Raw genomic sequence first — 14815 nt, forward strand, 5'->3', positions numbered from 1 at the left:
ATAAATCTGTGGGTTGGTGACAGACAGTACCCTAGACCTATAATTCATTGATCCTCTCTGCTTCATGTTCTTGGTACCATCCCCACCCTACTGAAATTCCACCATCAGTTATTCTAATTATTTTCTTGCCTTGACCCTTAACTCCCCTGTCATTCTCACTTCGTCAGTACTTGCCAAGCAAAATTCAACTGTACATGTGGCTATATAAGCAGCTGAATGTGGCTGGGGAAAAAACACGTATGATCACACTGCTCAGTGTCACTTTAATGTCATAAATCTGAAGTGGGTTCCTAATGCTACTACTGAGCAGTCACACAACAGTCCTCTAATCCAGGCTGATCAGCCAAATCCATGTCACAGTCTGTTTTTGTATGGCCAGTTAGTCAAAAATGATCTTCACATTTTTAAAGAGTTGTTTAAAAGAAACAAAGAAGAATATGTGCCACAGACTATATATGGCTTACAATATGCAAAATACTTAATTTACTATGTGGCCCTTTACAAAAAAAATAAATAAATAAATGTCCAACCCCTACACTATTCCAGTGGTTCTCAAACTTGAGTACTAATCAGAATCACCTGGAAAGATTATTAAAACATCAAATGCTGAGCTTCAACCCCCGAGTTTCTGATTCAGTAGGTCTGAGATAGACCCTAGAAATTTGCATTTCTAAATGATGCTAATGGTGCTAGAACCATACTTTGAGAATACTGCCCCAGTCAACTCACTCTCTCGCTCCTCTAAAATGCCTATTTCATAGTCTCTCTTCCCTCCAAAAACCTCAGATATTTAAAAAAAAGAAGACAAATTCCTTAAACTTCTATCATCATATCTATGCATCTACCCAACACTGAGACTTCTCTTTTGAAACTAAACTTTATGTTACAAATGAACTGCCCATGCTCCTGTTTACAGCAAAGCTCTCTACTTGTGCACTAGACACCATTCCCTTTCATCCAGAAATTGTCCCACTCTATCCTTCATCATTAATTTTTCATTTTTTACTCGGTCATTCTAATCTCAGCCTATAAACAATTTGTCATCTCTCTTAGTAAATATAAAAACAAACAAACAAAAAAAGTTCATTTCCTTTTCCCTCTCCAGCAGGTATGCCAGTTATCAGTTTATTGCCTCTGAGCTCCAAATTCACTTTTTTTCTTGAGACAGGGTCTCCCTCAGTTACCCAGGCTAGAGTGCAGTGGCCTCATCATAGCTCACTACAACTTCAAACTCCTGGGCTCAAGCAGTCTTGCTGCCTCAGATTCTGGAATAGCTGGGTCTACAAGTGCATGCCATCACACCCAGCTAATTTCTCCATTTTCTGTAGAAACCAGGTCTCGCTCTGTTGCCCAGGCTGGTCTCGAACTCCTAGCCTTAAGCAATCCTCCCACCTAGGCGCATCTCAAAGTGCTAGAATTACAGGCGTGAGCCACCGTGCCTGGCCAGATTAAATTCACCTTTCACTGCCTACTCTAAAAATGATTTGGGGACCTTTAAATATTTTTCTTTTACCAGCTGACAAAATGTTAAGCTTTATCAGTAAAGGACACTGGAGAGGCACTGCAAGAGGAAGGAATTCTGCTGCCTGGTTCCAGAGTGCTTGTTCAACAGACTCCTGCAGTTCAATACTCAGCTCCTACCAAATAGGCGGCTTCTCCATTATCTGGTTCCTTTAGCATGAAGGACTTCAGCACAGGCCATTTGCAGTATATGGCAGCTAGAAGCAGCCAGAAGCCAGAAACTTGCCCTAGCACGCTACTAAGGCAGTTTTATAGTGGGGTACATCCAGAGAGACACCTCTCCATGAGCCTCCCCCTAGAAAATAGATTTCCAGAAAGTTCTAGAGGGTGAATTTCCAGTAAGTTTTGCTGGCACAGCACCACAGAGACTTTCCCAACATTCAATGAGCCATGCCACCTCTCTCTAACAAGGTCTAGATCTCAATCCTATGGGGAGGGGGCTCTTTTTTGGACACCCCATCTTGGCCCTAGGGTAGGGGCAGTTCTTTCTATCTACCGGGCCTGTATTCTTCAGTATTTTCTCTACTTTCTACTAGTCAATCCCTTGATACTCCAATCTCCTCTTAGTTAGTAATTTTTTTTTTTTTTGAGACAAAGTCTCACTCTGTTCCCCCAGCTAGAGTGCCATGGCATCAGCCTAACTCACAGCAACCTCAAACTCCTGGACTCAAGCAATCCTTCTGCCTCAGCCTCCCAAGTAGCTGGGACTCCAGGCTTGCACCACCATACCCAGCTAATTTTTTCTATATATTTTTAGTTGGCCAATTAATTTCCTTCTATTTTTAGTAGACACGGGGTCTCGCTCTTGCTCAGGTTGGTCTTGAACTCCTAAGCTCAAACGACCTGCCTGCCTCGGCCTTCCAGAGTGCTAGGATTACAGGCGTGAGCCACCACACCTGGCCAGTAATTCTTTATATTAAACTTTCCTTGTTCAAATTACTTGGTAGCTTCTCTCTCCTCACTGGACCTTGACTGATATAGCAGAAAATGACTGCAGGACAAAGGAGAAATAAGTCGAATCTATAGAAGCAGATCTGAGAATCATAAACACATGATAGATGACATGGTTTGGATATCCGGCCCCTCCAAATCTCATGTTGAAATTTGATCCTGTGTTAGAGTTGGGGTCTGATGGGAGTTGTTTGGATCATAGGGGCAGATCCCTCATGAATGGCTTGGTATTATCCTACGGTAATGATTGAGTTCTCAGTTTATTAATTCATGTGAGAGCTGGTTCTTTAAAGGAGCCTGGCACCACCTCCTCCCTCACTTGCTCTTGCTCTTGCCATAGGATAGTCCTGCTCCCCTTTCACCTTCTGCCTTAATTGCAAGTTCCCTGAAGCCCTCACCAGAAGCAGATGCTGGCATGATGCTTCGTATAGCCTGTAGAACCATAAGTCAAATAAACCTCTTTTTTGTTTTGATAAATTACCCAGTTTCAGGTGTTTCCTTTATAGCAATGCAAAGCAGACTAAAACAATGGGTAACTAAACGTTCCAAATGTTTCCTCTGAAAAGAGAATCAAGACAATGAAACCAAATTCAAAACAATGAAAATAATATTTTAAGAGTGGGCACAAGAAGAAAGGCCATTTGAGGAAATAAGAAGTAATCAATCATATGGGTAGAATAATACAGTCTGAAAAGTATCACTGAAGCCCAGAAAAGAAATACTTCCAGGAAGGATATTCTATTGTTAATGACATCCAGGCAGGCAAATTCAAGCACCAAGTTATCCATCACCAATCAATATTTATAGAGGGCCCTCAGAAAAGAAACAGCACTACTTTTCCCTGTATATTTTAGTAATCCATTTCTGATTACAAAAGTAATATATGCTCATTTTAGAAAATTTGGAAAACAAAAAATGAAAGAAAATTTAAATGCACATTTTTAAAATAGTAAGATCACACTACAGGCTGTAGTAGCTAGCCTTATTAAATTATATTTGACATTTCAAAATGTCTTTATCAACACTGTCCTAATTGTTATTGAATAATACTTAGAGATTTATCACTATTTACTAGCATCTTCTTTTGTTGGACTTTTTATCCTATAGTTCTGAAATACAATCAAAGGCTCTACAACAATAAACTATATAGAAAAGATAATTTTTTTGCTTTTATATATACATTATAAATATATTTAACTGTATAAGAGAAATTTTAACATAAAATAGCAGTGATAACAATGTTAATTTAAACTCTATAATGATTCATTTCATTTATCTTATGAAACATACGTACCAAAATCATAACCTTCTGGAACAATATGTTCTTTGACAATGCCATTCCTCAAGTGATTCTATTAAAAGACAAATTGCTTTTATTTACATTCATGCCAATATGCTTTTATCCTAAAAAGTCCTATTATCTACAAAAGAAAAATGTTTAAAAACAATTTAAAAAAATAAATAACAAACTGAGGAGGACTTGGCTATGGCAAAATATTAAAGTGGTTAAAAAATACCCCATTAAACCACTATTACAAAAGCATGCTTTAGGAACTATTATGATGTATGTGTGTACATGTCTGTGTATGGGCACATACATATTCACCTTTCTGTAAATTCTGCCAATGGATTTTGCCTAGAAAAAAATACTAACTACAGTATGTTAGATAAAAGACAATGAATTAAACCTTATGCAAAAGATGATACCAACAAATATATATACTCATATAAAAAAATTGACTTACCAATGATTCATCATAATCATTAAGATAAAACATCTGAGACTTCACATTCCAATAGGCAAAAAGGTTATCCAATCGGATTAACTGAAAATAAAGTTTATTACAGGTATCATTTTCTTTGAAGACTTTTTAACATATGCTATTTTCAGAAGTCTCAAGTAATTAAGTGAACTATATCACAGAATTAAGCAAATAAATACAATTCACATAAATCCTTATCTATACATTACCATTTGCCTTTCTAAAATTCTCTTTCATCAAATTCATAGGTTGACAAATATAGTATTTGTTTAGTTTACCTTACGAACTAGTTTCGCAGTTTCATCATGTAAACATGGAACCCAGTATTGATCAGTTGTCTGAAAAGAAAAGAAAGAAAAACAGTAATAAGGTCATCACATTTGAAATGGCAGAGTGATAAATCATTATCTTTCACACCACAGACAAATGTTCCACGAAAATGCCTTGAAAACATATCATTTGGTCAAGGAATATTAACTGACCAAAGGAAAGTCTCTGTTTTCAAGGAGCTTATTGCTGGTCAGAAAAGCAAACAAAAACACAAGCAATTACAAACACATAAGTGCCACAATAGAGGTTAAATACACAGTTCACTGAGAGAACATGGCAGAAACATCCAACTCAGGGGTTTGATGAAGTGATGTTACATATAAAACCTAATATATAACATATAAATTAAAAGTATGGATTCTAACATTGATAGGGAATAGAATTCAGAGTAGGACAAGCCCAAATGTATGCAAATATATGACATGATCAGGGAACTAAAGTAGCTCCACATGGACAGAGAATATAATACAAAACAAACAAAGAAAAGAGGTGAAACCAGATATGTTATCTGGGGTCAGATTACAAAAAATGTTCATAGGCTATTTAAAGACAAAACTACAGACTTTATACTAACAGCAATGAAAAGCCACTAAGGGGAATAAAGTGATCAGATCTTTATTTTAGAAAGATGTTTTTCATTTTTGTGTGGAGAACTGAATGAATTAACGAGAATAGTGGTTCTCAAACTTTAGCATGCATTAGGATCACCCAAAGGGCTTTTTAAACTATACATTGCTAGATCCCAACCCTAGACTTTCTAACTGAATAGGTCTGGGCTGGCAGACAAGTTTCCAAGAACTTCCAAAGGTGATGATCAAAACCACTGTTGTCATGGTTATTAATGATCTTCATACTGCCAAATCCAATGGCTAATTTTCTGCCCTTATTTTTCAACCTAAGAGCAAGCAGCATTTGACAGTTTACCCCACCCAACTTTTCATTGGCTTTTCCTTTTTACTTCTGCTTGTAGTGGAGCCATGTTTTAAAAGGAAATCATACACAAAATCCAATAGATATAACAAAAAAAAGTATGTAATTAAATACTATACAGCAATTAAACTGAATGAATTGTAGTTTATGTGGCAACACAGATAAATGTCAAAAACACTGTAAAGTAAAAAGGAACTTATAGAAGAATCACACAAAACATTTATGTGAACCTTTTAAAACCTACATTTTTAATGAAATTATATATATATTTTTAATGGTAATATTATATAAAGGTTTAAAAACTTGGGATGACAATCTCTGGGGGAGGAGGGAAAGGTGAGATTAAAGAACAAAAGGGATTTAAACTTTATTCATAACAGCCTACTCCTATAAAAATATTTAAGACTAGGCCGGGCACGGTGGCTCACATCTGTAATCCTAGCAGTCTGGGAGGCCAAGGCGGGCGGATTGCTCAAGGTCAGGAGTTCGAAACCAGCCTGAGCAAGAGCGAGACCCCGTCTCTACTATAAATAGAAAGAAATTAATAGGCCAACTAATATATATAGAAAAAATTAGCCGGGCATGGTGGCACATGCCTGTAGTCCCAGCTACTCGGGAGGCTGAGGCAGTATGATCGCTTGAGCCCAGGAGTTTGAGGTTGCTGTGAGCTAGGCTGATGCCACAGCACTCACTCTAGCCTCTGCCTCAAAAAAAAAATAAAAATAAAAATAAAAATATTTAAGACTAAGTAAATGACAAATTTAACCATGCATTCATTCTGAAGGCAAGCAAATGTTCCATAATTCTCTATGTGCTCTTAAGTTTTTAAAATTCCTCATTTCAAAAATTAAATTATGTCACAATTAACGGTGGTGAGGAAATGGATGATTGATTTATTTTTCAAGGCTTACCAAAGTTTCAGATGTGAACATTTATTACTTTTATTTTGTACTTACTCATTAAAAATTTGGAAATGGTTTTTTTAAGTAAGCAAAAGTATTTAACATAATTATCAATAATAATAGGTCCTCATATTTTAAACTGAATTTGATTTTCAACCATTTTTTGAACCATGAACGTACCTATCTTAAATTCCAATCCAATATATGCCCTTTCTGCACCAATTCTATATAGACACCTATTTCTGATGATGGCATATACAAATAGTAATTAGTAGTTTGACTACACTGCACAATTAAATATGATTACATTTCTTTTATAAACAGAGTACCTGCATGCTGAGATTTTGAAGGGAAATACCAAATGACAGCGGTTTGTCTCGATTAGTGATCTAAAGAATAAAGAAAGTAAATTTTACTCCGAATTTTAGTTGGACAAAATCCACTTTATAGGAAAAGTATCTGATTTCAAACATTCAAAAACACTTTACTATTTTCCAGAACAACTTTTATTCCTATATTTTTCCTAAAATAAATTAGAATACTATTAATGTATTAGCGTTACATAATAATACTATATTGGCATAATGTTTTTCAGTTTGCAAAAAAAGTTTTATTTAAAAAAAAAGATTCACACACTCACAGGATTATAAAGCAAACAATTATGTGTTAAGAGAGAACAAATGAACTATTTAAAATCAAACAAAATTAATTTAGTCTAGCTCTACTGATTCCTAGACCAGTGTTCCATCCAGGAGGTAAATCGAGCATGTTTTAAAGTATTTTTAAAATATATAACTCCCAAAGCATTTTCCATCATGATCTGATGTTTGAACATTTTAGCAAAGTGTAAAATCAAGGAGTCACCACTGCAAATTACAACTATAAGTATGGAAAATAAATATGTCATCTTCAGCACTGTATCTCTCTATCTCCCAGCACTTAATAGATTAGCCACTACAGAGTAGGCGTCAATAAACAGTAAAATAACTTTCATGTGAATATGAAAACAAATAATCACCTATTAAAATACTTACATCATCTTCATAACGAATATGAATGCTGGAAATTTTCACTTGAAGATTTTTTATGATCTGAGTAACTAATTTTTCTGCAAAAGTGTCCTGTTTCTCTTGCCGATTTCGTTCTACAATTGCAAATATTCTTTTTTAACTTGAATAAAAAAATACTCTATAAATATCCACAGATTGAGGTAATATACTTATGTTGCCTCAGTTAAGAAAAAATATATATATTTATAAATAGAACACTAGTAGCCTACTTTCCAAAAGTCTTTCAAAGACAACTAAACACAAAGTTTTCAAAAGCCAGTTTCTTGTACCATGAGTCTAAAGTCAATCATGTAGAATTTACTGGCATTAGATTTTATAAATTATGCCTGAGTACAGATAGGAAAAACAATGAAGATTATTAGATAAGAATAAAATAGGCATAAATTAGCAAATCTAGTAACAGCAGGTAAGCAGGCATCTCCCTTAAAATTAGTGATACCATCATAAGTTGTCTGTGCTTACAGGTATAAAATAGTTGAATATGCTCTCCCCCTAGTAAACACAAAATAGAAAATTATAAGATCTTCTTCCTCTCTCCTTTCAAACAAAGATGAAAGAAATTCATCATCTATTTCATTTTCAGAAAACAATATTAACTATTTTTAGTTTCAATATCTTTCAGGGAAATAGAATAAAGAATTGAGGTCCCTAATTTTTCTGAAATATGTCTTTGATAACTACTAGCTACTATCTTTTTGCCCCCTTTAAAAATGCCCATGACAGCTATATCCTTTTATATTTCTAGTCCTCTTCCTTCTTTCATATTTCTAGTCCTTTGTATAGATAGTATACATATTACCTATCTTTTCTTCTAATTTTCTACTATTCCCTAATTCAGCCGGCCCAAAAGGCCTTAGATAAAGGAAAGGTGAAGAAGATAGCAATCATGTGTACCTCAAATACATAAAAATAAAGTAAATACATTTAAACATAAAAGGACTATAGAATTAATTAAGCAAAACAACAGTAGCATTCAAGCTCTTTAAAGATAGAGGATCATATTCTATCTTTGAATCCCACAAGTACCTAATAAAATCCTTTGCTCTTTTAAATTCACTGTCACTCAATTAAATGCTAAATTTTTCTTTCACTACCCACTAGCTTCCTCCTGACTTCCTTATGCAGCTCAGATTCCATGATACATTATTTCACCCAGCACTTCAAACTCCTTTGCTCTTTTTACTCATTTTCCTCTGCCAATAAAATATAAAAACATGCCTGTGTCTGTCTTGCCAGGTGAGTACTAGAGGAAAAAAATCGCAACAGCACAGATTAGAATTATCATAAACTAGTTGTCCTCAACTTCAACCAACCAGCAACCTTCTACATTTCTCTGGTCAACATGTTCACACTTTCTGGAACAACCATTTTGAAATTTGTTTTGACTCTCCTCAAAGCTCCAACAACTCTGCTCCTGTTTTCATTACTCTTAGCAGATGACTTTGCCCCCAACTTTGAAAGAATGAAAAGACACGGTAACTCCTCTGCCATTCACTCAGTCACTATGGAAATTTCTCAGGTGACCAATGACTTACATGTTGTAAATAAAATGATTAATTTCTTAATCCTCCCCTTATCTGATATCTCATCAGCATCTGATACATATTCTTTTCTTCTTAAAACAATCCTTTTCCCATGTAACCAGAAACTCCAAATTTTCTACTTATCTATACGTTCTTTTTTGATCTTCTTTGTCTCTTTGCCTCCTCTGTATAATCAAAAAATGTTGAATTTTCTTATAGTTCAGTTCTGGGATTATTTCTCTTCTTATTCTATAGTGCTACTACAAGGAATCTCATCCAGACTTTATAGCCTAAACTATCATCCTAATGGTGATAACTCTCTAATGCATACTGATTAAAGTAGGAAGTGAGATGTAAAGTACAGAAAACTTGACATATTCAGTAAACTACAAATAGTTCAGTATGGCTAGAGCAAAGAATAAAAGAGATAAGAAGGATCTGAGGCCAGATAAGAATTTGAGGATGGAGAGGTACACAGGATTCAAACCATGAGAGCTCTTATGTATCTTCACCAATGAATTTTAAGCATGATTAAACATTTCTATTTTAGACCTATGTATAAAATGGAGGGACTTCTGATTCAACATGGTAGATGACATGCATTTATCTATTCCTCAGTAAAACCTCATTAAAGCAAAAATAAAGGGGAAAAATGGATAGATCCCCAAGCCAAAAGAAGGAGGATAGGAGAAAGAATAAATGAAAATGAAACAAAAATTCAGAAGCTGGAAAGCAGACAGCATTAGCATATTGCAGAAGAGGAAGAAACTCAATCCTAAATGCCCATAGATGGAGATGCCAATGAAACACAAGATGAGTTTAAAAAACAGAACCCTAGAAAGATTCAGGAACTAAAGATTCCACAAAACAAAATTACAAAAGGGAGCATGATGGAGAGAGAGGAAGATATACAAGAATTGGTTTAAGTTTGTATAATAAACAGCTGAACGGAACTTCCTCAACCAGCCCATAGCCAGGAAACTTATCTCTTTCCCCCCCTAGTGAGAACACAAGGTTTATTCTAAAGAAAATGGACCTAACAGGCTCTAGACTCTGATATGATGCACATGAAGGCCAGCGAAAGCCCCATACCAAAACAGGAAGATTAATAATAAACTAATAATCACTAATAAACATTTACATATAGCCATAATAATATTAATATAAACAATGAATACAGATTTAACCAAAAATGTGATAGAAGTATATCTGGAAAATAGGAAAATGAGATCATTCTTCAAAGTTCATCATAAAAGAAGGCATATGTATAAAACATACATATACATAATATCTAAACTTAATAAATCAAGTAACAGAGATGTGAGCATTTTATTTAGCAACATGATAGTTCTCTAGGGAGTAGGGTGCAGGGCTGAGCCAGGGACAGATTGTTTTAAAATGTGTCCTACAGTACTGCTTAACTTTTAAAACTATGCACATATATTATCTTGATAAAATAAAAATAATTTTTAAAAGGAAAAAGCATAGGAGACTTAGGAAAGACAGGATTAGGAGTAGGGATGAATGACTACACAGGATATGAAAGAATTGTGACAGAGAAGAAAACAGAACTACAAGAGGTACTGCCAGGGAGTATGAATTAAATCTCCATTAACATTTGTCGACAGATAAAATGATTATTATTGGAGTTTATTTTTCATTAAAAAAACCAATGCATTGCAAGAATAGTAAAGTCAGTACACATATATTTTTCTTTTAAGATGTTTAGCATTTAAATGTAGGACAGAGGAGAAGATAAATAAATGACTAGGTTAGGAAAATGACTCCTGTTCTAAGATAAGAAGAGGCTACATTATATTTACATGCTAAAGAGAAAGACCCACTAGGGGAAGAAGTGAGAGTCAGAGTGTAAAAAGTAGCTGGTGATGATGACCAGAAGATAGGTGAAAAGGAATCAGATTTCTGCAGGACACCTCTTCCACTGATGAAAAAGGGACTGTAGTAATGGACCAAGTGGTATAATTTGAATGGGAAAAGATATAAAGCCAGAGGTAAATAAACAGATTGGGGGGGGAGGGGGGATGGAATATATATAGAGAGAGAAGGAAAGAGATAGATACATATATAAAAAGAAACTATTTCTCCAAAACAGTGAAGAATTGATGACATAAAGGGAATGAAAAAGTAAAGACTAGAAAGGTAAGAAAATATATTTTATAAATTGCTATTGTTAAAACTGACCTTATCCATATAAGCTAGACATATTATTTGTCTATAAGATAAATTTCTATAAGGTAAAATTTCTGTACACATGACAACACAGAAAACACATTAAAATTCCCCATGTAATAAGATTCTCTCATATTTGTTAAATAATCTCAGTTACTCCAGAGAAAAATAACATTCAATTATGATAAATATTAAGGTCTTTTCTACTTATTACCACTGATATTTATTGTCTTCTTTACCTTGATCAACTACTTTTTGTTTTGCTTCTTCTATTCTTTTTAGTTCGTGTTGCTTTGCTTCCATGAGTTGTTTTTCTTCTTTTAAAGGATCATATTTTATTCCTACAGGATGCATACAAAAGAATCTTAATTACCTTAAATTTAAATATACTCATTCAAAAAAAAAATCCTTGAAAATAATCACTAATTCAAAGTCAGCAAAAATTTAGAGTTAAAAACCAATTTAATTTGAATACCAAATTTAAATATTAAGATGACTGTAAAAATTCCCCAAAAGTATTTTGTACAAATATAATTATCAAATATAAAGATTTTTCTTTAGCCAGATATGGTGGTGCACACCTGTAGACAAAGCTACTTTGGAGGCCAAGGCAGGAGGATTGCTTGAACCAGGAATTTGAGGTTGCATTGAGCTATGATAATGTCACTGCACTCTAGCCTGGAAACAGAGCAAGACCTTGCCTCAAAAAAAAAAAAAAAAAAAAAAATTCCATCCATACAGAAGAGTAACTTAAATTATAATTTTTAAAATTTGACTTACTAGAAGAAGGCACTATGAGTAAATAAATTTCTTCCAATATAGCTTCAACTGGTTGCGTATAAAGGTTCTTCCATGGAATTACAAGGTTAAGATTACCTACAATTATTTTGAAGAAAAAAAAAAACAGGTCAAAAAATATTATTCATTCAACCTACATTTATTGTCAGTCTACTTACTGTCAGGCATTAGAAGTGAAGTTTCCTTTCTCCTGAAGAGCTTAGTCACTTTATTGAAAGCTGTTTTACAACTTCAAACAGTAAGGCTTTGTTGTGATGATTTAAAATAACTGTATTTATATAAGTATTGTTGGAAACCCAAATAGATTATATTTACAAGTTTCTATTTATAACGATCTGTACTGCCAACATACCACTATTCTTCCCTTAATCAATGATCCTTGATAAAACTTTGAATTTTTCCTGATTCTTACTCTAAACCTTGTATTTTTCTTACAATTCAAAAAAGTATACTTTATGTAACTGTGCGTATATACATTTTTCACACACACACAGTAATAATCATACATACATGTTACCACATAGTCTACATATATGAAAAATATATACACATACACAAATAATAAAAGATCTGGGCTCAGAGTGTGGTGGCAGATATGCCTCTCTGAGCACGCTGGCGAAATAAAGCTGACTCTCCAACTCTCCATGTGTCGCTCGGGTTTTTCTTCGGCCAAGAGCTGCTCACACCTGCCGGAACATTTTGGTTCCCTGACCGGGAAACCCGACAGCGCTGGCCCGTTGAGCCACCGGTTTGGGATGGGCACGGGACGGTGGGACCTCCCCGATAGAGCCGAGCGGCCCATTTGCGGGGCCTCCGCTCCTCAGGACCTCCCACTGCCCGCTGGGGCTGCGGTCTCGCCCGGACACAATGGAGACGCGGACCAATTGAGCAACAACCAGGACGTCGGACAAGTTGCAGGTATAACACCATGGATCCACCACACCCGAGTAAAGCGAGCCGAGATGGATGACGCGACTGGACCTTGGACAGCGAGAGCAGACCCACAAAACCCGCTAAAACTCCAACTCAGATGACAACCTGCCAGACCAAACTCCACTGAGACGGACAAGAACGGGAAAAGCTGAATGGGACTGTTGACGTTGACTTAAATCATTGTGGGACTGCTGACCATCCTTTTGGGACTTGGACTCTGGGCTGTGGCTCCAAAAGACTGGACTAAACTGCAAAGATGTGCCCTGTTCGCCTTTTATTTTGGCTATATAGGATGTTTGTGGGCGTAATGTTCCTGGAAAGGCTCTACAGCTGTAGCCACTGACTGCCCTCAGGGGTGCTACAGCAATATAAATGTGCTAGGACAGAGGGCCTCAGGGAAAAGCAAATGGTTCAACTCAGTCACCCACCTTGACAGCTCCTGCAGGCTACAGAATGCCTGTATAACGGTAAAAAAAAAATACCATACAGGAATAATCACAGGCTCACTGGGCTCCTGCTCCGGTTATTCAAGGGGAAGCACAGCTTGCTGGACCTATTATGGTCACGCCAGAATAACCGACGGAAGAGGAGCCCAAGACCAGGCTAAAAAAACTTACAAAGAGAGGTCAAGGCAGAGCCCCATCAAATTAAGAACGCAAACAGAAAAGCCATACCAAAGGCCAGACCTCACAAGAGTGAAAAAACTCACTAAACCCAGCAAGGTTTCCCCTCAGATAGCAGATTCCTTGTTATCCCTCCAGAGCCAGCTAGACTCACTGGCAGTGGGTCACGCTGCAAAATAGGTGGGCGCTTGATCTCCTCACTGCAGAAAAGGGGGAACTTGTGTATTCCTTGGAGAAGAGTGCTGTTAATATGTAAATCAGTCAGGGGTTGTCACTGCCCAGTAAGGGAACTGAAAGAGAGGCTTCAAAAGAAAAAACAAAAACTAGACTCAGGATGGGGCCTTGATCTGGGACAATGGACTGACCTCTTGGTTACTTCCTTTGGCAGGACCACTGATAACAATCCTCCTGTTGGTAACTATAGGCCCATGCCTACTCAGCACCCTAATGAAGTTTATAGAGACAACGGTAACTCAGAGGGCCACAGCCCATATAATGGCCCTACGGGGCTATCATCCCTTAAGTAGTAATCTCTTAAAAGTTGATGCTCCTGTCTAGAGGCAAAAGAAGCATCAAAGGGGGGGAATCTCAGGGCGTTCCACTAAAACCCGCCTGTTTCGCTTATCCTGCTCCTAAATTGAGCAGCTAGTAATACTCACAGCTGATGAGGTGATTTGGGGTCATAACTTCTGATTGGCTGACTACTATGTAAATGAGGTGACTTTTGTAAAAACTTGCCATTGGCTAACTGTAACTCCCAAAAAGGTATAAAACTAAAAGAAAACAAAAAAGGGGCGCTCAGAGTTTGGTGGCAGATATGGCTCTCTGAGCCCACTGGTGAAATAAAGCTGACTCTCAAAAAAAAAAAAAAAAAAAAACATTCTGGGCAATATTAAAAACTTATTCAAACTAATGAAAATATTTTATGGCATTCCAATGGCAAGGTATTTTCAAAAGTATTAGGTTTCTTGAACTAAAAAACACTATGTGTTGGGTCCATTATACTACTAACTCCACTTTTCTGTATTAAGATTTCTATAATAAAGAGTTTTAACATATTTTTAAAATTTTTTTAAAAGTGTGAGCTTCTGGATTTAGAAGCCATTGCTGTAACTGGGGAAGGGATAGATTATTAAATACCCTAATTCGGAAGGAAAAACATATACTTATATCCATCTCATTACATAACCTTAAAAACTCAATGTTTAGAAAACCCTAAACTGAGAAAAAAAATTTCATCATACAATGTCACTTCACAAAGAAATAAATTATCTAATTTCT

At 35.9% G+C, this 14815-nt stretch overlaps 1 protein-coding gene across 3 annotated transcripts in view; it reads right to left on the reverse strand.

The window, feature by feature from the left end:
- Nucleotides 1-14815, reverse strand: part of VPS13A (vacuolar protein sorting 13 homolog A) — a 221528-nt gene that overhangs the window by 186111 nt on the left and 20602 nt on the right. For all 3 annotated transcript variants that reach the window (XM_020289260.2, XM_012759772.3, XM_012759771.3), the window contains exons 4-10: nucleotides 11961-12056; nucleotides 11420-11521; nucleotides 7432-7541; nucleotides 6727-6786; nucleotides 4514-4573; nucleotides 4218-4298; nucleotides 3767-3824 (exon numbers count right to left, since the gene is read on the reverse strand). In XM_020289260.2, coding sequence (XP_020144849.2) covers nucleotides 3767-3824; nucleotides 4218-4298; nucleotides 4514-4573; nucleotides 6727-6786; nucleotides 7432-7541; nucleotides 11420-11521; nucleotides 11961-12056 — 567 coding nt within the window. The remainder of the gene's footprint in view (nucleotides 1-3766; nucleotides 3825-4217; nucleotides 4299-4513; nucleotides 4574-6726; nucleotides 6787-7431; nucleotides 7542-11419; nucleotides 11522-11960; nucleotides 12057-14815) is intronic.

The sequence above is a fragment of the Microcebus murinus genome, chromosome 12 (genome assembly GCF_040939455.1).
Source record: "Microcebus murinus isolate Inina chromosome 12, M.murinus_Inina_mat1.0, whole genome shotgun sequence".
In the NCBI taxonomy this organism is placed as follows: Eukaryota; Metazoa; Chordata; class Mammalia; order Primates; family Cheirogaleidae; genus Microcebus; species Microcebus murinus.